General features: G+C 32.4%; 1 protein-coding gene across 2 annotated transcripts in view; it reads left to right on the top strand.

Moving 5' to 3' along the window:
* The window catches only part of NCAM2 (neural cell adhesion molecule 2), a 520,619-nt gene extending 495,014 nt beyond the window's left edge, over nt 1–25,605 (top strand). For both annotated transcript variants that reach the window (XM_045501591.1, XM_045501590.1), the window contains 3 exons: nt 6,347–6,551; nt 17,186–17,305; nt 20,128–25,605. In XM_045501591.1, coding sequence (XP_045357547.1) covers nt 6,347–6,551; nt 17,186–17,305; nt 20,128–20,239 — 437 coding nt within the window. In that variant the 3' untranslated portion in view covers nt 20,240–25,605. The remainder of the gene's footprint in view (nt 1–6,346; nt 6,552–17,185; nt 17,306–20,127) is intronic.
* The last annotated feature ends 1,126 nt before the right edge of the window (nt 25,606–26,731 follow it).

Raw genomic sequence — 26,731 nt, 5'->3', positions numbered from 1 at the left:
CACCCAGGTGCCCCAAAACATTTTATTTCTTCTTTTAAAAAAATATTTTTTTGTTGAACCAGTCTAGATGCTTGTCTCATTTCTATACTTTTGTTATTTCTGTTACATTTTTTTATTCTTTGTTAATCTGGGGGACCCTAAGGAAAAAATCACAAAACATAAATTTAATTTACCAACTTAAGATCATTTCCAAGTCTGTGACAGGTGATTTTTGAAAACAGCTTGTCTAACATAAGACAATGAGACACTGTGTGAAATCCTGAGGGATGGTAGTTGGTTTTTAAATTAGTGCAATGTCTTTTTTTTAAAGGATATATTACCCTAGAGTGTGCCTTCTACAATACAAGATTACCACAACTCTAGTGAAAGCCCTTACTATTAAACCTATGCCATTGTTAATATAAAAACCTTAATCTTTTGTTCTTTATGTTTTGTGGAATTTGATGAATGAAATTAAAGTTTAGGAACATGCTTCATAGTAAAAAAGGACTTAAAAGGCTGTATAATAAGCCTAAAGGTTTATGTTAATATTTATTAGTTCTATTTTAGTATATACATCAGGAAGCCCATCTAGTTCTACACTAAGTTAGCAGGCACTTAATGAAAGTTTGTGAAGCATAAATGGTTTGATAGTCCTTTTTTTTTTTTAAATTATGCAACCACAAAGTCTTTAGACAATCCAGATGTCTGATTTTACAGTAACTGACCATGGCTCAGATGGAGTCCAACTGCAGAAAGAGGCCTCCTCCTCTTTTCACATAGCACATAGGACATGTACATGTAAACATGTACGTGCATAGAATACACCTAGATTTTCCATAAATCACGTGATGTTTGACAATGAGTTTCCTGAACAGGATGAGGAAAGAACACATAAACAGGAGACAAGTAGATCTCCTGAAATTGTAGGAGGATATTGCACCTAGCAAGGTTATGAGAAACACCCAAAATGGATGTTGAGTGTCTTCTTGTTTTTCATACTTAAACTGTTTATTTACTGATATTTAGGAATATCTCTTATGAAAATAGCCACCACTCTTCTGGGAGCAAAAATGAAATTTCCATTTTTAAGACTTTTTAATTAAAAATTTTTTTTCTTCATGTCTATATTATCTTTCCAACTCTGAAAACCACTTTCAATCTATTTGGAGATTATATGTAGACACAGAAAAATTTTTAAATAAAATAGTAAACTATTTAAGGAGTCAAAAACCAAGGCTAGTTGTATGAATATAGTATACTGCTTCTTGAAAAACTAGTATTATCAAATCTAATAAATTTCATGGAAATTAATTCAGTGTTTTAGTAGTGAGTTAATTTCTACAATAGACACATGCAGACAGACATGCATGTGATAAATTTAAAATGCAGTTCTTTTTTTTTTTTTTCTAATTTTAACACTTTGATTTTATGTTTTTATTGCAATTTGGACATGAGTACATAAAGGTCTGGGGACTTATATTGATTCACCTGTACAATTTCTAGATTTCACGAGAAGGAAGGGTAGCTGGGAGGAAAGTTATAGAAATTCAGTTAGACCATTTCTAATATTCACTTTGATAAAATATATACCAAAAAATAGATGTTTAAATTTTATAATTCTTAAATTATTTATTCTTATTAAATTCTAATATAAAATTAGAATATAAAAAAGGGTTTTTTTTTCAAAGAGCAATACAAAATGATCACTAAAAGGAGACCTAGTAGCAGGAATATATAAATAAATGATTTCCATTGTTGTGTATCATTTAAATAGTTGTTCCTCCTCTAGCAGTGTAAGGGGAAATGGACATTTTCTGGAAGGAAACCACACACTTTAATTTAATCTCTATATTTTATTCCTCTCCTGATTATTTGATGATGAATATACAACATAAATCTAACACAGGTATAAACGATATAAAACCTGAAGCTAAATGGTCTTCATACTGATCTAATAGCAAAGGTTATCCAGTGACTCTGGCCACTGTACTCGCTCAATTTTCTTATCTGTAAAGTAGAGCTGAAAACATTGTTTTCCTATGTGATGGAGTAATAAAAATCATAAAATACCATGTATGATAAAGCACATGTATAGGTATTCTGGAAAGCTAAAAAAGAAGAGTTGAATTTAAAACACTTTAGGGGCGCCTGGGTGGCTGAGTTGGTTAAGCTTCTGACTCTTGATTCTGACTCTTGATTCAGCTTGGTTGTGATTTTGAGGTGGTGAGTTCCAGCCCCACAAAGACTCTGCGCTGACAGCATGGAGCCTGCTTGAGATTCTCCCTCTTTCTCTGTTCTTCTCCCAGTCGTACTCTCTCTGTCATTCTCAAAATAAATAAACTTTAAAAAAAAAAAAAAAAGTATAACCCTTTAAATGATTGTTATGCTCAGTTTCCGTTGGTTAAATAATTAAAACTATAATTAATTTTTTTAATTTTTTTTTAACGTTTATTTATTTTTGAGACAAAGAGAGACAGAGCATGAACGGGGGAGGGCCAGAGAGAGAGGGAGACACAGAATCAGAAGCAGGCTCCAGACTCTGAGCCATTAGCCCAGAGCCCGATGCTGGGCTTGAACTCAAGGACCGCGAGATCGTGACCTGAGCTGAAGTTGGACGCTCAACCGACTGAGCCACCCAGGCGCCCCAAAACTATAATTAATTTAAAAAGAAATAATTTTCTGTATGGTACTGGGAAAATAAATCATTGCTAGTCCCCAAATCCTAGCGATGTAATTTTACATATGGTCATGATTTTGTCTGTGAAAAAGCCGAAGACAAATAAACTTCCACACCAGAGTAAATAGGTGGCAGAAAAAATAAAAATAAAAACATTAGAAAATTTAACTTTCATAGTTATTGTAGCCTAATCTCATGGGATGTGAGAAAGTATTAGCATTTAAATGTATTCATAAGCCAATTAAAAAAACACAGCTTTCAAAAGAAAATATTATTATATTACATATATTATTATATATTACATATATTACAAATATTATATATATAATATACATTATTCAAAAGAAAATATTATATATTACATAAACCCACTTGATGTCCATCCTATCCTCTGCAATGACAAAAAACTTTTGGTTTTCCGTAAAAATAACTTCAAGTAACCTTCAAAAATTTTAATCATAAGTTTAAAAGGTATAGTTTTGTTTCCCTAGAAAAAAAGTAATAGCTATTTTAGCATCAATATTCCTTTACCATAAGGTGCTTTACAAATATGTTTCTAAGAGCTTTTCTAAAGATAGAAATGAAGCAGATCAATATACTGGTTTAATGCTAAAAAGATCACAAATAAAATATTTATCATTTAAAAGCTAACTAGCCAAATCTATGGGGAAAAATGTGACTGTATTCTCAAGAGAATAGTGGTTAATAAGCGATAGTATCCCACCTTAGGCTGCTGATAAAAGAAATATGTTTACAGACTAATTTAACTTTATTTTTAATTTTTTTTTAATGTGCATTTATTTGGAGAGAGAAGGAGAGAGAGTGCGCTAGCAGGGGAGGGGCAGAGAGAGAGAGAGAGGAAGCGAGAGAAAGAATCTCAAGCAGGCTCTGTGCTGCCAGCTCAGAGCCCGACACTGGGCTCAAACTCACGAACCGCAAGATCATGACCTGAGCCAAAATCATGAGTCGGATGCTTACCTGATTGAGCCACCCAGGCGCCCCCAGACTAATTTCACTTTAGATGGTCTATTTTTTCCCCCAAAATCTCATTTCTTTAGAATTTTAAATAGCAAAATAGTAGTGGTAGTAGTCATGTTGCCAATACTTTTTAATTTTTACCTAGTGCTGGGCAGTAAGTGTTTGATGTATTAAGTACATTAATATATTTGCAACAGTCTTTTCCAAAAACCCCGAGACCTAGTTTGTGATTACTGCTGTTTCCGTAACCGTCCTCATTTGAATAAAGTGGCATCTCAGCCTCAGAGAAGTTAGCTGCCTCACCCAGGGATGTACAGCCGTATGTGATGGACCCCAGGTTTAGTGCATTGGAGTGGACTGGAAAAGCCAGTCTTTTCATACCTAAAAAAGGTAAATGAAGATTTAGTAGGTAGATCATCATTGCTCTGTGGGATTTATTGCCTAGAGCCTTTCTGCACGTGAGAGGAACCTAACTAAAGTGGAAAAAGAGTGACCTTGAGCCAATATATCCATAGGGGCTCATGCCCAATCAGACACGTTATTTTTCAACTCATCTTTTCTGAGCTTTGGTTGATAAATCACATAAAGCATAGCAAAATGAACTCTTACGGATTTTGAAAAAAAATTGTCCTTATATGTAATCAAAAAAGTTCATAGGTGAATTGTCTTTATTATACTCTAATTGTACATTTCAGGTAAGAATCATTTACATTTGAAAATGGATAATGGAAGAAAATGTGTAACATAATTTTTTCATTGTTTCATTTTTCATTGTTTTCGTATGTTTCAAGAAAGCATAGTTTGCTTAATATATTATTTTTATAGCATGAGACACTTTTAAAAAAAATCTTGCCTATACCCCTATTTTTGAAAATTGATAAATAATATTTAGAATCTCACTTTCCATATTTATATTGGAACTTTGTGGGAAAAACAAAAACAAAAACACGAATTTCCCTTGGTTGAAAAATGCTTTGCTCCCTTTAGTCTTTCCTCAAAGTGGTTTCATGTAATAAGAGAATAGTTCTGTGGAAACTACTAATTTCTCTGGATCTTAGTTAGCTAGCTCAGTTTTCCTAAACCATCACTACCTACATAGTTAGTGTTAAAATTTGGTGGGTGGAGAAGATTCTGAAAATGGCATGGAAAAATTATTTTTCCTCCAACACAATTATGTGTTTGTTACTGTTTCTCTTTATCAGAAATAAAAGAATTATGATAAAAATTATACTTTTCTTGGGCATGAGAGGTGCAATTTGCTGATTCAATACTTAAGGAATTCTCATCTGCGACTTCATGGAGATGCTTAAAAGTACCTACGTGTTCTAGCACAGGTGAACTGCACAGTCGCCTGGGGAAAGTGCCAAGAATCAAGTCATAAACAGAATTAACTTTTTATATAACGTGTATTCCCTGAAGGAAAAAAAATATTAAATACATGTAGTTGTGAGGCTCAGTCATTCTGCAGAAAAATAAACCAGGATTCAGACAGGTGTGCCATAATTCAGTACCAACTTGATTCAAAATAAGAACAATCATAGTGATTCTGTTAGAATAAAACTTCTTTAAGTCATTATTAAAATATTACAACCTAATTTTTAAAACTATAACTTAGAAAAACTTTGTTTTACATGTGTATTTTTTTCCAAAAGTGGTTTTCACAAAACCAAGTCTGTCCCTGTGCGTTATTTGCATTCCACACCACTCACATATTTAACATGTCATTATGCTACTGAGGAGTAAATGTGTTTTACCATTAAAACAGATCATTGTAATTTTATAATGTTATGTAAGCAAATGCTAACATAATTGTGCTGATTCATTTTGAATAAGTCTCTAAAATTGTCTTGTGACAATCTTATTTTCCCTCCAGGTAACACACAGTATGACCAGTTTAATCTGTTTCCATTGTGCTTGTGTCCCAATACGGTTATAACTGCGTAGTCTACCCTCATATTCAACTACAGGCATGAAACACTTGATTCATTGTCACCACCACTGCTCTCCTTACTATTTCTACTCTGTCAGCGTATTTCATCCTAGTCCCCGTCACCTTTTTCATGGACTCTGTACGACATTCAGGAATTCCTGCAACCACATGCCAAGGAAAAATGACTCCCGTCTTCCCCTACCTTCCCATGTTATATTCCAGAAAGGTCATAAGTACAATAGCTCTGTAAAATGTTGCCTCTAATCTAATATGATTTGTTAAAATATTAACTGAAAAAATACAAGTAAGCCATTTATTCTAAGATGATGATTTTCAAAGTATTCACATACAGATATTTTAAAATGTATTCTCTGTCAAAACAAAGTGCTTTGAGCACACAGAATTTGCAAGTTTAAGACTTAAAACTAAAATAATTCCATATGGAACATTTATTTAACCCTCTCTTACAGTTAGGGATGTGATAAAATTCATTATCTTCCTCTGAGGAAATCAAAAAGTACATTGGAAAGAAGAGTTACTTGAGAGTTTTTTTTTTTAACCTAAATAAAGTTTGAAAAAATATTTCAAGTCATTAACATGTCAGTTGCTTAAAATATTGTTTGAACGCCGGAGAATGGTTCCCAACAATTATGAAATTGAAACCTGCCAGTGACTATCACTTTTTCCTGTCTTTTTGGTTATGATTAATTTTCAACATAACTGTCTAAACTTTTCTGATTTGGAGCTTAGTAAAAGTTTTGTTTTTGTTTTTTTTTAAGATACACTTTTTAATGGTCTTGGGCTTGGAGCCGTCATCGGCCTGGGAGTTGCGGCACTCTTGCTAATCCTGGTGGTAACAGACGTCAGCTGTTTCTTCATCCGACAATGCGGGTTATTGATGTGCATCACGAGGAGAATGTGCGGGAAGAAAAGTGGCTCCAGTGGGAAGAGTAAAGAACTCGAAGAAGGAAAAGCAGCATACCTGTGAGTATCAGACATTTGCACCGAATTCCATTACACAAATGCTACAATCGAGCTTGAATACTTCATTCAGTGACTTTGTTTTCCAAGTGAAGAGCTTGACCATAAGACTGTTGGACACGGTAGTGTTTGCTTTCTGATCTTAAACGACCTTCAATATGACATGTTATAAAGCCAAATGCTTTTGAAAACAGACTATTAAAAATTTTTTTAAATGGGGTCCACACAAAAAAATAGATGATTTAAATACAGATAGAAAAAATGAATAACTATGGATAGAAAGATACATAATGGTACAAATGCATTTGTGATTTCTTCCACCATTTTTCAGTTTATGTTGAATAAAAGAAGGACATCAACAGCAAAAACGTGGTTAAACTGAGTAAAATCATAAATTATGACAATTCCTACAAGTGTATGAAGTGACTCCGTAGAGGTTTCCAGATTGTCTGTATAGAAATATTCTATGTGCCATGCAATACATTATTGCAGATTCTGAATTTACTCTCAAGTTTTGATCAAAAGATGATTATATGTTAGAATTCGGAGCTCTCTGAGGCATCTCAAACCATTAGACAGAATATAAATTCCACGAAAATACACAGAGCTGAATACTGTAGACGCCTTTGAATACGACTGAATACATGACTGTACTCCTGAATATAAGCCTCCTTTGTCATGTAAAAGAGCAACTAAGAGATTTTAATATTTTTGTTTTGTTTTGTTTTGTGTGTCTTTTGATAGCTTTGTATTTAATTTAAAAAGTACAAAAGGCTCAGTGAAAAAAGACATTGGAGAGGGCCACCTGGATGGCTCAGTTGGTTAAGAACCCAGCTCTGGTCCAGGTCATGACCTCATGGGTTCTTGAGTTCAAATCACACATTGGGCTCTCTGCTGTCAGCCCGGAGCCCACTTTGGATCCTCTGTTACTCTCTCTCTCTGTCTGGGACCTCCCCGCTCAGGCACTTTCTCTCTCTCTCAAAAATAGATAAAAAGAAAATTAAAAATAAAAAGTTGGAAAGAGGCACACTCACATATAAACACACAATGTTTATGTGTAGATATAGGTGTATTTGTATACATATACATATGTGTGTATATTAAACCCAGCAATCAAAAATAAGCATTCTTAAGAATTAACATTTGCTTTACTTTTTAAACTTACAGTTTTTCTGTATATGGTTTTCTAATAATTCATTATGAATATTTTTAAAGACAAAAGAGATGAAAATATTTTATAGCAAACACCCATTTAGCAACCACTTGGGTTCTACAGAAATAGTTTATTATATTTCTCTTATTACGTATTTTTGGATCCTTTATCCATTATTTTCTTTTTGCCTTTCAGAATACATCAGTACACTTAGCCCTTACACAATGCAACTTGCCTATCATTGCATACCAATTTTATGTAAGATTTGCATAACACAAAATGCACAAAATGTTCCCTTAATGAATTTTAACGTTTATATCTGTATAACTCAAGACTTACCAATTTCAGAGACTTAGCATCATCCTCAAAATTTCTGGGACCCCTGGGTGGCTTAGTTGGTTAAGTGTCTGACTCTTGATTTTGGCCCAGGTCATGATCTCTTGGTTTGTGAGATGGAGTTCCATGTGGGGCTCTGCACTGACAGCATGGAACCTGCTTGGGATTCTCTCTCTTTCTCCTTGCCCCTCCCCCACTCACTCACACTTGCTAGCTCACTTCCTCTCTGTCTCTCAAAATAAATAAACTTACATTTTTTTTTCTCTCATGCTTTTACCCAAACAGCACATACTACCCCACCCCTGCCCAGGCAATTACTATTCTGATGTTTTCACCATAAATAATTTTTAGCTGTTATAGAACTTGATATAAATGGGTTCCTGTAATATTTACTCTTATGTGTCCGGCTTCTTTCATTCAGCATCACATTTTAGGATTCATTCATGGTGTTACATTTTTCAGTAATTCATTTCTTTTTAAAGCTGAGTTATTTCTGGAGTACCTGGGTGGCTTAGTTGGTTAAGTGCCCAACTTCGACTCAGGCCATGATCTCACAGTTTGTGAGTTCAAGCCCCCCACCAGGCTCTGTGCTGACAGCTTGGAGCATGGAGCCTGCTTCTGATTCGGTGTCTCTCTCTCTCTTTGCCCTTACCCTGCTTGCGCTCTATCTCTCTCTTTCTCTCAAAAATAAATAAACATTAAAAAAATTAAAGTTGAATTATTTCTATTTGTTTTTCTATGCATACATTTAGGCAAGTATGATCATGCATTAATTTCTAGGCTTAGCAATATAGGAGAATCCACTCTGCATGGCTGCATTGTTTTTGTTTTTTATCTCCACACCTATTTCAATCCTACTAAACAATTTGTCTATGACCGTTTCTTATGGATACCCTTTAAGGGATATTTTCATTTCATGGGATGCTAAATTAGATAGCCTACATTTTCATTTCAAAAACATTAGATTCATTCACAATCAAAATGCCACCTGCTTACTTGTTGGAAACAGAACACAACAAAGAACAAACAGAAATCAGGCTCTACTTCAGACTTGAATGGGATATTAATGTATGTCAGAGTAAACATAGTGGGATCTATTCACTATCCAGTATCTCTCGCTTTCCTTATTAGAACATATCCTACTTTTTCATACGTTGCTGTGCTTCTACATTGTCTTATTAACTAAATAAGCATATACCAAACTTTAGTTTATTTTTCACATATTGAGAAAACAATGTACTATATAACATAATTATACATATATACATATGACACATGTATACACACACACATAAGTCAAAGCTGAATTTTATACATCTTCGTTCTTGGTGACCCATTGAGCAAATATGTACTGGATAAATACAAGGTAACAGGCACTTCTGTACAACCTAGCAATAAAATGGTGACCAAAGCAAATACGATTTTTAATCACATGAAACTCTCGTTTTGATTTACCAAGGCAGATAATAAGTACTAACTAAAAAAGAAAGTGTCTAGTAATAATAAGCACTAAAAATAAGCACCAAGCACTAAAAAAAACAAGAAAGAAAAAAGGAGTGACAAAAAGGAGTGACTACAGAGAGGGTCATGAAAGGTCTTGCAGGGGAAGGGAACATTCTAGAAGGTGGAACAATTAATACAAAAGTCGTTGAAACAGGAATAATCTTACAATGTTAAAGGCCAAATGAACATGAGTGGTGTGAGGCCAAGAGGGTCTGGTGCAAATGTCAGGCTGGAGAATTATCTAGGTACCAAAATATTAAATCTTCAGTCAAAGTAAGGAACATTGTTATTTCTTTTAATAGAAAGCTCCTGAAAGTTTTTAAAGATTACTTTACTTGTGAAGAATGAATTACTCAAAGGTTGGTGGTGCAGAGAAAAGATTTAGAACCAGAAAGACTGAGTGGGAGGGTCTTGGAATACTACACATACAAAGTTATAGTCTTTTGGACCAAGGTCGTAGTACTACAGGCATACTAAAATGTAGAGAATTTAGATGTAGCTGAGGTAGAGTCAACTACTATTGACTGATTTGGCTTTAGAGTGAAAGAAAGAGAGAAATCATGTTTTTATCTTAATTAACTGGAGAAATATTGGTGACCATGTGCAAAACAATGAGGTACATTCAAATTCTGGTATTTATTTTTATTTCACTCCGTTAATTGATATTTTTTCCATCAACACTTCTGTTTGTAAATCCTGCTGAGTTTAATTAACCTTAAAGATTTGGGAAGACGAAAACACAGGGTTCATTCCATCCTTGTTATCCATCATAACTTTTAATATCACCATTTCCTCTGCCTTGGGAAAAGAGTTTTCAATGCCTATTCAAAAATTCGTTGTACAAATCTGTCAATACTTTATTAAATATTATAAATATTATACAAAATCATGATGACAAATAGAATATAACTGATTGGATAGATTGGCTCCCTACTGACCCCTAAACATGATCCAAAGTATTCTTAGACTAGCACTTTTATGTTATCACAATTATAAGACTGCAGATGTATTACAAAATATATTAGTTACACAGGGTGTTCTTTTTTAAAGATTATCAAGTTGCAGAAAAGAAAAATTAAAGTGAATGTCATACAGAATGACATTTATGTAAAGTTCTAGAATATTCCTTTGTTCGCCTCTTATCAATTTAAATTAAACTTACATTTATCTTTCATTCTCATTATTTATCTAGTAAAATGGTGAATGATTTTTATTTTATCAAACAGTACTTCTACTCTTGTTTACCCAAGCATTAATTTATACCAATAAATATTTATTCAATATCTACATAATCAGGCACTATTCAAAGGCCCAGAGATGCAACTGTGAGGAAAAGCAAACTAGTCCCTTCCATCATCTAGCTTTTAACTCTGCTGGGAAACACATTTCAATGAAGAAACAATCAAATAAATGAGGAAATAATTTCTGTTATATATGCTATGTAAGAAAAAAAAACAGAAAGAATTTTCCTGGTCAGAAATACCTGAGCAGGTTGTAAAAGAACTAGCCAAAATATGTGTGTGTGTGTGCGCGTGTGTGTGTGTGTGTGTGTGTGTGAGAGAGAGAGAGAGAGAAGAGAGACAGAGACAAAGACAGAGATAGAGAGAGACTGTATGTTTGGAAATGGCTTCTCAATGGGCAGAAAGAGAAATACCCAAATCTATCCCCTTTATTGCCACATGAGAAAAGAGAAATACCTAACTCAGTTCACTTCTACCATCCTGACCCTCTTAATGGGGGGCAAATCCAAGAAGTCATTGTGAAGGTCAGCCCAGGGGTACAGACTTACTAAATGACCGAGACATAAAGACAGGATGATTGAATGCCCCCTCTCCACATCCCACTTTACCATCACATTAGTGGAGACCTGTGTTTAGCAGTTTCTTCTGAGTAGTACATCATGTCCCAGTATCAAGAAAAAACTCGAGGCAAAAATCATTTTTGAAGAGGCGAGCTAACATCAGGCCAGATTCAGAGAAAGCAGGGATGTTGGAATTATCAGACCAACACTTGTTTTGAAATATATGATTAATATGGTGAGAGCACTATAGGACAGCATGAAAGAAGAGATGGGCCATGCAAGTAGAAAGATGGAATTTCTAAAAAATAATCCAAAAAAATATGCCAGAGATCAAAAACATCCTAATAGAAATGAGGAATAGATTAGTAGACTAGACATGGCTGAAAAAAGAATCTGAGCTTTGAGAAGATCTTAATAGAAAATACCAAAAACAAAACAAAACAAAACAAAACAAAAAACCTAAAATAAATAATAAATTAAAAAAACAGAACAGAAGAAAGACTGAAAAAAAAATCTAAGAACTATGGGACAACTACAAAAGGTGAAACATATGTATAATAGGAATACCAGAAGAGGAAGGAACAGAAATATCTGAAACATTAATGACTGAGAACTTCTCCAAATTAATACATGGCATGAAACCGCAGGTGCAGGAAGCTCAGAGAACATCAAGGAGGGCAAATACCCAAAACAAAACAAAACAAAACAAAACAAAACAAAACAAAAAAAAACTGTACCTAGTCATATAATTTTCAAACTGCAGAAATTGAAAGATAAAGAAAAAATCCTCAAAGAAGCTGGAGGAAATAAATACTGTATCTATAGGAAGTAAAGGTAAAAACTACATCTGACTTATATACACACACTGATATGTACACATTCATATGTTTATGTATATATCTATTATCGCAGTGTTTCCTCACATAGCAATGCAGCTTCAATAATGTACCTTTTTCAGCATGTAAATTTCCTGACTCATTCTTTTTATTTAGAGGTAATATTCCATAGTATCAGATACCATAATGCATTTACCCACTTTTCTTTCGCAGCAATTTACATGAAACTTTCAATATTTTATCATATTGAAGTATAATATACTGTTTTGAAGTTAACTTTCACATAAATCTTGTAAATGTACACTAACTCCTAGATATGGGATGTAGATCAAAACTGAAAAATATTGGCAAACTACCCACAAAATCTATACCAATTCGTAGTCTTGATTTTTATTGAGATAAATAATTTATATTTTGAGATATATAATCTATATATAAATAATATATATTTTATAAATATATATATTCAATAATATATATTGAATATATATTATTGAATATATATAGAAATAATATATATTTCTCTACACCTTCTCAAATATTAAATATTATCCATTTTTTATTTTTGTCAATATAATAAGTGAAAGATATCATTTAAAATATGCATTTTTTTTTCTGATCCAAGTTAAGCTGAGCTTACTTAATTTTGCTTTGGTCAACCTATTTCTTATGGGAATTTGTTATTCATGTTCTTTACACATTTTCATGGAGTCGTTTATTTTTTCACGGAGTGATTTAACTTTTACTTAAAAAAATTTTTAAGTGTATTTATTTATTTTAAGAGAGAGAGAGGAGGAGGGAGGGGTAGACAGAGAGGGGGAGAGCTGGAATCCCAGACAGGCTCCACATTCTCAATGCAGAGCCCAACGCTGGGCCTGAACCCTCGAACAAGGAGATCACAACCTCAGCCAAAATCAAGAGAGGGTGCTTAATTGACTGAGCCACCCAGGCACCTCTCAATTATTTTTTAATTATATAATTTTTTGATTTGTATTTGATGTTGTATTTGTTGCAAGTATTTTTCCCAGCGTATCCCAAAATTTGGGTTTTGCTTATGATTCCATTAGTTATATGAATCTTTCCATTTTTATTCAGGAATTGATGAATTTTTATAAAATATTTCTTTCTTGATGTGCTTGGAGATATTTTCATTTTGTTTTCCTTTAATCTGTTGCAGTTACAAGTGTTAGTAATGTATTCCCAACATAAATCCTACTTGCTCTCCCAGGATAATGAAGACGGTTACTAATTAAGTGCTGCATATAGGCCCTATTTTAAACACTCTGAAGAAATTAGTTTGCTGTCTCCGTTTTACTGTACAAACAACAGGACACGGAAAAGCTTGTGCAGTGAGTTAGAGCTATCAGTTTGGCTCCAGGGAACATGTCTTAACTACTCTGCTGTACTTGTCATTTTCTGCTTAATAATCAGTTCTAGACACATGGCTGGAGTGTATTCATTTTTTATCAGTCTATACATTGTGAACTTGTCTATAAATTGTGGCATACATTTTTATGCCAATTCAAACAAAATATTGCCTTCCCACTTTTTATAATTCTACGGTAAATATAAGTCATAATTCTGGCATCACTTCAAGTCAAATTAAAAATAATTTATATAAGATAGGAATTAGACTCATGTAAGTTATGTGTGCTTCAGATATTTTCACCTAAGGGTAAGTAAAAGATGCACTTTATACTCCTTACAGTATTTATTGTAATAGAAAATATTGGAAATAACCTAAATGTCAGTCAGTTGGACACTGGCCAAATATATGGTGGTGCGTATATACATTGGCATAATATGCACCATGAAAAAGAAAGAGGCAACTCTACCTATTCTTTTATAAGCTCACACTAATGTCTAGTGTCGCACTAATCAAAAAGGCAAAATTAGGGGTGCGTAGGTGGCTCAGTCGGTTGAACGTCCAACTCTTGATTTTGGCTCAGATCATGACCCCAGGGTCATAGGATCAAGCCCCACATTGGACTCTGCGCTCAGTGTGGAGCCTGCTTAAGATTCTCTCTCACTGTGCTCCTCTCCACCACTTGCTCTTTCTCTCTAAAAAGAAAAAAAAAAAAAGGCAAATTGTATTCAATTCTTGTGTACCATTTGTGTGAAAATAACTACCTGCTTTTTTACGCATATATGCTAATATATGTATAGAAGGGATGTCTCTGGAAAGCAATATTTAAAAACGTAACAGTGATTGTCTCTTTGATAGGGAACTAAATATCCGGTAAACAAGGAATGGTGGGGAGGTGTACTTTTCTCTCTATATCCTTTTGTAGAATTCTATGTTATATGAATAGGCTAGCTAGTTAAAAATTTTAAAGATCATTAAAATAAAAATAAGGGGGCACCTGGGTGGCTCAGTCGGTTAAGTGTCTGACTTCACTCAGGTCATGATCTTGCAACTTGTGGGTTTGAGCCCCTCATTGGTCTCTTCGCTGACAGCTCAGATCCTGGAGCCTGCTTCCGAGCCTCTGTCTCCCTCTTTCTCTGTCCCTCCCCCACTGGTGCTTTCTCTCTCTCTCTCTCTCTCTCTCTCTCTCTCAAGAAAAGAATATATATATAAAAAACAAAAATAAGGATTTTTAAGACAACTCACCATTTCTCATTGCTATTTAATTTCCTTTTAGTAGTGTTTATTTTATCATTTCTAGTTTGAAGTTGTTTGTTTACATAGTATTTTCAATAGGGAAGATATAATTAAAGTCAAATTCACTCTTTTCTATTTCATCAAAACCCATATATCTTCACTTATTGTTAATATAATTAAAAATAAAAGCCAGCCTTTGGAATCACTTTTTTGCTCAGAATCATCAATGACCACATTTTTTCAGAGTATCATCCTCTGTGTCATCAAAAGCATTGGCACCATGAAGAATTTTTTTATTTTTTAATTTTTGGTAAAGTTTAATTAATATTTTGAGAGAAGGAGAGAGAGAGTGGTGGAGGGTAGAGAGAGAGGGGGAGACGCAGAATCCTGAGCAGGCTCCAGGTGTCAGGTGTCTTCTATTTTTACTGACATCCATTCTTCGGATTTTGATGTGTATGTATGTGAGAGACCTACATACTGAGAGAGGAGTGATATCAAATGTGCCACGTGATCAAAAGTGTTTTATCATTCTTAATACTTCCTGTTCAAGTGTCAGCATGTGTGAGGTCTGTTAAATATTTGTGCCATTGTTGGGGTTTTGTTGTTTGCGTTTTTTTGTGTGTACTCCTAGTTTACTTGATTCTTAACCAATTTTAACGTCATATATCTGCCATTACAGTATTAAATAGATTTAATATATCCAGAGTTCCACATTATATCCCTCCCTCACCTTGAACCCCTGACAACCATTGATCTTTTTGTTTTCTCTGTAACTGCTTTTTTCCCAAATATTATGTAATTGGGGTTACACAATAGATAGCCTTTTTCAGAGTGGTATATTTTTCTTAGTAATATGTATTTAAACTTCTTCCATGTCTTTGGGGCTTGATATTTCATTTCTCTTTATTGCTTAATAATATCTAAATGTACAGATATACCACAGTTTGTTTATCCATTCACTCTTGAGAGACATCTTCATTGGTTCCCATTTATAATACATCTATAAGCATTTATGTGCAGATTTCTGTGTGATCCTAGATTTTCAATTCATTTGGGTAAAGATGTTAGAGTACAGTTGCAGGATTGTGTGGTAAGACCATATCCCTGGGTAGAAGACCGCTATCTCTTTCCTGACGTTTTGTTTTGTTTTTTTTCTGTTTTTATTTTTGCTTTTGGATGTGCTCCATCATCATAATCTGTATTATGAATGCATCATTTCTAATCTTTACATCTCATTTTACTCTTTATTATCACTGAATGCCTTCCTTATTTTTTTGTTCATATTTTGAGGTATGAGACTTTGCAACAAACGTTCTACTTTTCACAATTATGAACAATTACACTTACTCTCTTATTTTAAAAATCCAATAAAGATGGCATGGATTTGAAATTACAAATGAAAACATCATGCATACATGTTATAATATTATTATTATTTAAACTATTTTATTGAAAACATAATATGTTAAGTCAATATATATTATAGTTAAAATCATTCATATAAATTCATAGAGGCATTTAAAACAACAAAATATATAAATTTTATCTTCCAAATTTTAATATAAAAGCAATATTGCTGATGCTATATTTCAAATAAAAAATTAAAAGATACGGCTAGTTAGGGGAAAAAGCTACTTCATGTCAATTTTATTTAACAAAATATTTTATAATTTATTTCCCGAAATAAACTGCACAATCACATTCAAAATTTGGACTTTTCTATAACAGTTTTGATGAGAAAAAGCATCTAGACAAAATGGAATTTCTTCTTTCGACTTTTTTCTGAGTGAAAATTACATGATGAATTTAAATGAAAAAATTCTTAGGGATATTCTTTTATTTTTAATATTTATTATTGAGAGAGAGAGAGTGAGAAAGCACAAGTGGGGGAAGGCAAAGAGGTAGAGAGAGACACACAAAATCTGAAGCAGGCTCCAGACTCTGAATTGTCAGTACAAAGCCTGTCACGGGACTTGAACCCATGAACCATGAGATCATGACCTGAGCCAAAGTCAGAGGCCCAATCCACTAAACCACCCAGGTGCCCCTTTTTCTTTTTTTTAAAATTTGTTTAATGTTTATTTTTTAGAGAGGGCACATGTGGGAGGGAGGGAGAGAGAGAGAGTGTAGGGGAGGGGCAAAGAGAGACAGAGAGACAGAATCCCAAGCAGGCTCCACACTGTCAGGGCAAAGCCCCAAGTGGGGCTCGATCCCATGAACTATGAGATCATGACATGAGCCAAAGTCCTATTCTCAACCAAATGAACCACCCAAGGACCCCATAGTATTCTTAATATGAGCATGCTGGATTTGAGGAAGGGATTAGTGTAGATTCTAAAGTATGTTTCATAATGCATCAATTTTTTCATTATTTGGGTAAGGTTTTTTGTTTGGTTATTTTTCTAGGAAAGATGGATCAAAAGAACCAATAGTGGAGATGAGAACAGAGGATGAAAGAATTACTAACCATGAGGATGGGAGCCCAGTAAATGAGCCAAATGAAACCACACCATTAACAGAACCTGAGTATGTAGCTTCAAATGCTTAATTATTTTTTGATAAATATTTGTAAAACGGTAGCATATATTTACAATAATATCATTTGTGGAAAAGTATTTCTCTTTCAAAGAAAATACATGTGAATATTGAAAATCCATTTTCTACCGAGACATTCCACATGAAAATTTTGTATGGATGCCAGAGAAAATCTACTGTTCAAACATACAGTTATAATTTGATGTAAAAATGTCAAAAAGCTGGAAGGTTTTAGAGATGGATTTTCTTGCACTTACGTTACTCTTTAAGAAAGTAATACTTTCAAATGCGTTTTTAATTTAAAATAAAAATTAATAGTGTGAAATATACAAAACTCTACTTTAAAAAGAAAGATTATTCGTTAGGAAGAAGACTAAATAGTGTTAAATTGTCTATCATTTTAATGTCTATATAGGAAATGGTGCTTGCTCTCCATTCAAGATTATATTATTTACTTCTTTCTACACCTATTAGAGCTCCGTTATAGCCATAGCAGATATTTCAATTCAAAGATGATGAACATGTGCAAAGATGATGTTCAGGCACATGAAAGTTAAAATGATTAAAGCCAAAGGCATTATTAAGGAGTGATAATAGTATTCTATGGAATCTATTGGATACTAACAAAAGCAGGCTATCACATTATTCTTTAAATTCTGCTCACTAAAATGACTTTTAAGTTTTATTTTTTTATTTTTATTTTTATTTTTTATTTTTGGGTTTTTTTTTTTGTTTGTTTTTTTAAGGATCCTTTTTTTCTTTAGCAGCAAACATTCCCTTGCAGAGAAATTTGATTTAGGCTTCTCATCCTAAATCTGAAGATGAGTGTTGTCACAGGTGAAGAAAATAACTTGTTTCAGAAATCCCTCCTATCTACTCTCAAGGGGCTGAAATAATTACAATTTAGAGAAGTACAAAGCACTACTCTGCTGCTAAAATTTCAGTATAAATCCTCAGGTCATGTCAGTGACTGCATTTAGAGATTATTACCTTCTATATTGAAGTTTACTCTTATAGAGGCAGCTTTTATGTGGTGGGTACTATATGTTTCCCCATCAGAAATCAGGTGTATTTCAAATGAAGCAAAATACTACACAACAAAACAAATTCTGTCTATTAATGAACACATTCAATGAGAGATTGGTGTGTGTGGAAACTAGCCAAGAAATGTTAAGGACTTATAGTGTTATAAAACAGTGTAAGCGATAAATCACTATATTCTACTCCTGAAACCAAGACTACACTATACATTAACTAACTTGAATTTAAATAAAATCTTGGAAATAAATAAATAAATAAAATCTTTAAACTTCAAAAAAAAAAAAATCCAGCTAAGAATTATCTTACACGTGACAGGGCTATGTTTTGCAAAATAAAACAAAAAACAAAAAAGATGTTTTAAGAACTACTCCAGTCCTCAATTATTGAAAAGAAATACTCAATATAAAAATAATAGAATTAACTATAATCTAAAAAAAAAACAATTTAACAGAAACGTAAGTAGTGAAAAATTAGATACACAGAAATTCATCATCCAAGAATTAGTTGAAAACACTGGTGAATTACAAACTCCATACGTAGTTCTTTAAGAAAGAGATATGATAAGCATTATGCTAATCATCCACGCTCTAAATTTCTCTGTTTTGCTGCTAGAAGTGACCCATTGTTTTTATCTTCTGTTGTCAATGTGTGCAGTATTGGGAATGGGAGAAGGTAAGGAAGGTAATAGCACTATTTATAATACACATAGAAGAGCCTGCCCTCCTGGGTACAAAGTAGAAGCTATTTCATTCTCAGCAGTGAGCCGTAGTAGTTTTTACCTGTGACTTACTTTTGATTGGTTAGTTTTCACGTAATAGCTTTGATCTTCAGAATACAATGACTTGCTCTTCTCCTTCAAAACTAGAAAAGAAATTATAAGTAAATCCCAGAGAAACTAGTATAGTAACATTCACTACCCCACAAAACGGCGAGGTTAAGTATAGAACCAAATTTGAATTTTTGTTGTTGTTGTAGAAAAAATATTTTGTCAAGGGAGGGAATTTGACCCCCAAAGTTATATACACAAGGCATAATAGTAAACCAGCTCAAGACTGGTAGAAAAAACTGTAAATCTTACATAATTGTCATCACAGTAAGATTTGTGAAGCTGTCTTAATATTAAGAAATAAAGGTTATTTTGCTTCATAGGTTATAATTGAAAACAACTCTCAAAAATATGCTCATAGATGATACAGAAGTAATACAAAAAATAATAGTGGAAAGGGGTCAATTAAAGAAAACATATGCAGTAACTGTAGAAAAGTGAGAAAATGCTGAAATATATTTACTTTCATAAGTTCCAAAGAATAGATCTCATTCACCTAGCTTTTGAAGTTTAGATGTAACAATATGGCAGCGACTATTCATTGCTTTTATCTACAAAAAACAAAAAACAAAAAACCCGATTTAGGTACTAGTAATTCATCTAGTTGACATATAAGATTATTGGCTTTTTGAGATTGCAAACAATTATATTTTTCATATCAATAAGTGATTATCAAATCTAAGCCACCCTATGGTGAAAGTTTTGGTACATCTAAATCCACAAGTTTCATTCATTACTCTGCAGTATGTCAGATCTTTAAAGTAGACAATATTGTCTAATTATTTACTTATTTTTCTATCAATTTGCTATTACTAGAACAAATCTTTTTTTTTTCATTCTAATAATTGTCGATATTTCCTTCTGTAAAACAGTAACTTAAATATTAAGAAATACCACTTAAATTGCCTTAGAAAATGAAGTTTATTATTTTTCTATTTTCTTCCAGAAAATTGCCTTTGAAAGAAGAAAATGGAAAAGAAGTCTTAAATCCAGAAACTATAGAAATTAAGGTTTCTAACGACATCATCCAATCAAAAGAAGATGACAGTAAAGCATAACACCGAGATTACAGAGGCTTAAACAACACTACAAAGAGCATTTGGATTGCAGTGACCCTATGACCAAAACTATTCCATTGACCTTAATTTCTTGGGAAACTTCTAGCTTGGAATAGCTTGTACACATATACATATGATGAAATATTCCTGCCCATGGTCCATTACCTTTTGTTGTTGTCGTTGTTATTGTTGTTGTTTATTTTTTTATGAATTTCAATATAGAGACCTGACTGGCACCACCTCCTGGGTATCAATTTAATTCTGTGATTCAAGTACTGCAATTTGTTATACAGCTGAAGTGCTCTGTTTCTTAAGAACTATATATTTCATCCAACAACCTCTCCAACACATAGGGGTTTAAGAAAAAAAAAAAAAAAACACGAAAGAAAACAAAATCTTTGTGAGCTAAATGTGTAAGAAAGCCCTGCATGTTTTTAATCTTATCTTGGGCAAATAGATTATTAAAGTGGATTTCAGTTTAAGATGAAAGCAGTTAATAAAGGTTATACTTTTTATCAGGAGAATTTCAGGGAACTTGGGCTTGAAGGAGCCAGTTATCTTTAGCAGATATTAAAAATTGAGAGAAACTTTAGAAATTTCTTTTTAAGTTATAATTACAGTGCTATTTCAATGTTCATTTTTGATAGACTAAAGTGCCAGATTAAAATGGTTACCCATCTGAAAGAATATTTGTGTGTATAATTAGATTAGAAGGATTCCGTAAATCTCTATCTCTTTATATATGCCATAATCACTCACTATGGATTACACAAAACAATAAATGTATTGCAAGTGAAAATAATATTGATTTCTGCCCTCAGCTTCAAATAAAGTAAATTGAAATGGTAACAATATCAATGTTGTCTTGATATATTTATAAATCTGTGATTATCTTTTGCTTTTTAAATAATTTTATCAAAAAAATTAGTCATTAGTGTTCAAATACTTTAAACTCAGATACATTTTTTTGACCATGATTTTAAATAATCTTTGTTTAAAACTTTATTTTGCGAATGTTATAGGTCAGTCATTAAATGTAATTGGCAAATGGAAATTAAAATCCTTAGTGGTTTAATTAAGAAGAAATTAACATTTAAACATTCCACAAAAGTGTCAGTGATAACCGACTGAATTGTCACTGTTTTTCTTTCGGATGTTGTAGCTAGAAGCCATTTTAAGGTTTTGATGAGCAACTTTGGTTGGAGAAATTCCTTGGCTATTCAACACAGTGTTTCTAACATGACTTGTTAAGGCCTATACCAGAATAAATACTTATTAACTTCCAAGCTATGCAAACTCCCAGAGGTAAAAGCCTGAAATATGATTTTCACTTATATGGGAGGTAAAATAAATGTATTTATGGTTATAAATATACATACCAGTTGGGAGCAGGTTTTAAATTATTTCTTACCCTAGAGAGCAAAAGGTTTCTTTGGGCCCCGTTACATTCTTAATCTTTAGTATTTCAGGTGGTATTATGGCTCAGATCCTGGCTGGTTGGGGAATGAGTACCAATAGAACATTGGAGGAAAGTTTCCACAGTGAGGAGCAACTTGCTTAGCATGTCTCTCTATAAAGATAATTTGATGAATATTAGATGTAATATTAATGCTACCCATGGACACTTCTATTTACAAAGTGTTTGAAACTGTCAGGCAAGGAAAGACAACTAATTTTACAAAATTTTAGTTATCAGCAAGGCAGATCCTGCCCATCTGCATGTTCCTGCACTAAATCTCCAGTGTCCTTAGCATAATTCACAGGATTATAGTGCAGGAAACTCTCCTAGTTATTTTTTTTTCTGGCATATTTTCAAGAAAAGGAATTCCTGGGCCTACGTAGGAATTTGAGTAGAAATTATCCAACTGGTCTTTTGATGGATTTGACTGTTGTTATTTAAGTTATGTTTGTCTGATCACCTATTTGCTTTATTTGACGGTTTCCCCCGCTTTTGTACCAATGTGCTATAACTAGTCAAAATACTTGAATTTGTTTGTGCAAAGTAAAGGGGCTTAGTAAAGTGTCCATGAAGCAATAGCCATGAACGCTAATTTTTCCTGGGTAGGGCTACATGGTTTTAAACTAATAATGGTGAAAGAATTAGAAAACCTGGGAAACCAGTTTAGCATGTTTACTGTTATTATATTTGTGCTACTTCAAGAGCAGAGAAATCATAATAAAGAACAAATATTTTTGTGTTTCCTCAATCTGAAAGTTCTGTTTCTCTCATTTCTATGGACTTTCCATGTAAAGCCGTTTACTTAAATATTTCTTTTATATAAATATATATATACATATACATATATATGCTGTTAAATTTCTTGCCACTAATGTGGAATAATGATCTGAAGTTAGCAGATAATTTGAAACTAATTGTAGACAGATTGTTTCAAGTGCACTGTTTCAATTGTCTGAGTGGTCCTTATCTCTTGTCCTTGAAATCTATGCCATGCAGGAGCAAGGCAATACTGTGATTAAAAAAAAAAAAAAAAAAAAAAAAAAAAATTAACATTTCAATGGAATGCTCCAACTTAATCTATTTGTAAAAGTTTCCAAATAAGCGATGCTTGTAGTAAATTGTAAAATATGAGTAGAACTGAAATAATCTGTTCTTATTTTTCATTCTTATTCTAGATTAAACATACCATATAACTGTATAAATGTTATTTTTACTGTCTGAGAGTACTCTTAAACGTATAAAATGTCAAAGGAGTTGACTGAATAAAAGTAGGGTTAAATATTCAGAACCCTATTCTACTTTAAACAAAGAAGAAAAACATCACTGAAAATATTGGTATTTCTTGATAGGTTGCTTAGATGCAATTAGGCAATGACAATCTATATTCAGCAACATGTAAGAAGGAACAGTAATATCATTTTTGATGCGTTTTGTCTTTTAACTGGCACAAACTGATGTGTCGACACATTTTACAATGATCTGCAAAAGAATTTAAGAATTGTGATTTCTAAAGATTTATTTATTATTTTTGTGGGTTGACTTATTGCCATTTTACTGATGCTAATGTCTGACATTAATGTAATGTTTCTCAAAATTTCCCTTAATATTTAATATTAATACCTACAAAAGCATTTTTCAAAGTTTATTTGATCCAGCAAAGTTTACATGAATCTTAGTCTTTGATTTAAACATTTATATAAATAGGATTTTATTGATCAAATTATTTATTTGAGTGCCAACAATTAATTGTAACTTTATAATCATACCTTTATTTTATGCTTCTTATTTAAATAATTAAGATATATTTGTGCCTTTGGATTAGCATGACATTCTGCTTTATTAAAAGAAAAAAAACCTGCAATCTTTATTGATATATTTTGCTCATATCTGTGACACTTAAATTGTACTGTCTTATTTACATTTAATCAAGAAGCTCAATACAAATCACTTTACTTGAGTAAAATATCTAAACATAAAAAATTATAGTGTGTAACTTATTTCTATTCATGACAATTCTTTTGATGCACACAAAATATATTTCATTTTGTCTGTACTGTTGTTCTAAGTAATAAATACGTTCCAGATATTGTTAAAATTGTGTTTTACTGCTAGTTAGACAAAGACAACAGATGACTTTTTAAGATAGGATAAATTATTTTAGTGTTACTTGGGTCTACATTATCCTGATGTATTTATCCTGATGATTTATTTGGGGATCATAGATCATCCTTTATTGTTGATGATAAGATAATCACTGATAAAAATATCTACACCTGAAATGATAGAATACTCTCCATTTCTTAATTTGAGAAATATAGGAATAGCATATTACAATTACTTATTAACGTTACAATGGTCTTTTTCTTGAAGAATAAAGTGAATGTCAATTTCAATTGCTCACAATGGATTGTGGAGTTCTTTCTCACAATCATATCAAGAGTGCTTACTTGACAAACTTTATGAGTACATGAAGATATTTTTAAAATGATTTTTTTGCATTATTTGTCTTTAGAGAGGAAAGGTTCTCATTTTCTAATTCATTCTTCGAAGCATTATTACATTGTCTCTTATGCTGAAATTGCATATGGAAGTATTAGTATGCTAAAATTAAACTGTGGAAGGTCACGGAAATGAAGTACTTCAATCCAAAAATGGATATCTTTCAAGAAAGTATTCTATTCATGGGCTTAATCACATTCTGAGATGAAACAATTATATGTGTAAATGGGAAACTTACAAGAGCCTAGATATAGTACTTGCTGAATAAATATAATTTCCAGGTCCTTCCTCTCCCTTTTTTAAAAATTGCATTTACTCATGTGGATGCAGCTGTTTAACAACATTATACAAGAATGCTAATAGATTAATTATTTCCCCTCATAGACTTTTGTATTATATATAATCCTTAATATTTATTTGATAACACATTTAATATTCTTAAAAAATAGCTCATTATTCTCTATAGAATTTTATCAATAACTTAAATACCTTAGCTGGTAACACCACTTTACTTTTTTTATGTAATTTTCAGGTTGGCCCACATCATGTTCATAATTATGAATAAAAAAACTGGTTATAGAAATTTAACATTGCCACTTTTTTTTTTTCTAAAATGAAAACACAGAAAACACACTAAAAGTAGCATCTGGTTTTAGCCCTCCTTGGAAAAAAAAATTAAGCAAATGACTCGGAGCACTTCAAATCACAGCCAGGGATAGGAGAATAGAGGAACAAAGACTGAGAATCCAGAAAGGCAAACTGAACTTCTACGTTTGAGATAGATAGGAAGGACATCAGTGGGAGAAGTGCTGGACGAGGGACTAGGAACGCTGATTAGGTAAAAATTGAGGCCAATTATACTGATGCGAACAGAAAATGTACTGAAATCCAGAGGAGAAGAAGTTAACGTAGACAGAACCTAAGACTCAATTTTGCAGATAGGATTTTTTTCGAGAACCATATGCATTATATAAAATAAATGATACTGTTAAGCGCAAATATATTTGTTCCAGTTCTTAAAGGAATGTTCATGGTTTAGCATTTTTGCTCTAAACTCTCTTAGGAATATGTGAACTTCTTAGAAATAAAGGTTAAAAAACTTTTTTTTTCTTTTGGCGTATGAATTCTATGCTGTATTCAGTATTCATTAAAACATACTTTTATTTTCTTTAACATATATATCCATTCAAATTCTATACTCTTAAGTTAGCTACCACAAAGTTTTCTTATTATTTCAATATGGTATGTCCCTATGAAATGCTGTATATATATGTCTAAACTGTAAAAATTATACTGCAAATGTTGAAGTTTTGTATTTATGAGAGACATTGAAAGTATGGCTTACAGTATATCAAAATTGTCACTCTTCACCATTTGTATATTAATAGTAAAGATACTTTTACTTTAATAAAGTGTTGCATTTATGTTTATTTTGAATAATATCTCTGCAGTGAGTGAGCTTATGACTTGACAAATATTTTCATTTAAAATAAAAAATTCCAAACCTATCTCTATATATTTGAAAAGAAAAGAGAATGCTTTCTGCCACTTTGCCTTACCCTGAGTCCCAATCTTTTGGTAATAAACAGTCGGTAACAGTGGTTCTCAAAGTCTGATCCCCAGACCAGTACCTTCAGCAGCACCTGGAAATTTGCTAGAAATAAATGTAAGTTTCTGGACCCCACTACACATGTCCTAAATCAGAAGAATCTGGAAAGGGCTATGGGAGTTTATGTTTTAACAAGACTTTCTGGTGATTCTGATGCACACAGAAATTAGAGGTTCAGTGGGTTAGAGACACATTTTGAGTGACAATCTAGAAGTTAATAACTTCTAGTTCATGGGGAATTTTATTTCCCATTATTATATAGATTATCTACTTGCAGGATTTCATGAGTTATAAAAGAATAAAGCTAACCATTCCTCACATGCTTATACAAGGTGTTTTCATTTTTTTAATCAGTGTAAAGTTCAACGTATTTTTAAATGAAAAAAAAAGTAAATATCAAGTTTTCACAAGGGAGCAATTTTTAATATCAGCCATACAAATATCACGAAGTACATACACATATAGAATAAAAATAACATTAAATACGTGGTCAAGAGTGGAAAAAAATAACACTAAACAGGTGGATATTGTGCTTGCTCTGTCAGTATCCTATATTTAATTAAAAGAACAATGATAATAAAATACAAAACATACCATGAGAAAGAGGCTAAAATGAAGTCTCTGATATATGATAAAAATGGATCATATAACTTTGTTAGTATTTTAGAGAATTTCTTTTATTTCTTTCTAACATAAGCCATTGCCTACTATAATTCTTTTTATTTGTAATATAGGTAATGAATACATTCTCCTAAGATTCATGTCATATATGGAGTCAGCACTTTAAATTTCCGCTCTCAATTTCATTAACTTTTCTGAATGAATTTTCAACGTACAACTTAGAATGTTCTCAAATCACAAATAATAGTTTCTATTTTATGTGAAGTGTCTCATATATGTATGTGTCCTTGGCATAACTTTGTTT

Source organism: Leopardus geoffroyi, chromosome C2, assembly GCF_018350155.1.
Source record: "Leopardus geoffroyi isolate Oge1 chromosome C2, O.geoffroyi_Oge1_pat1.0, whole genome shotgun sequence".
NCBI classification, from domain to species: Eukaryota; Metazoa; Chordata; class Mammalia; order Carnivora; family Felidae; genus Leopardus; species Leopardus geoffroyi.
The sequence above is the reverse complement of the archived record's forward strand: the minus strand, read 5'-3'. Positions and strand labels throughout refer to the sequence as shown.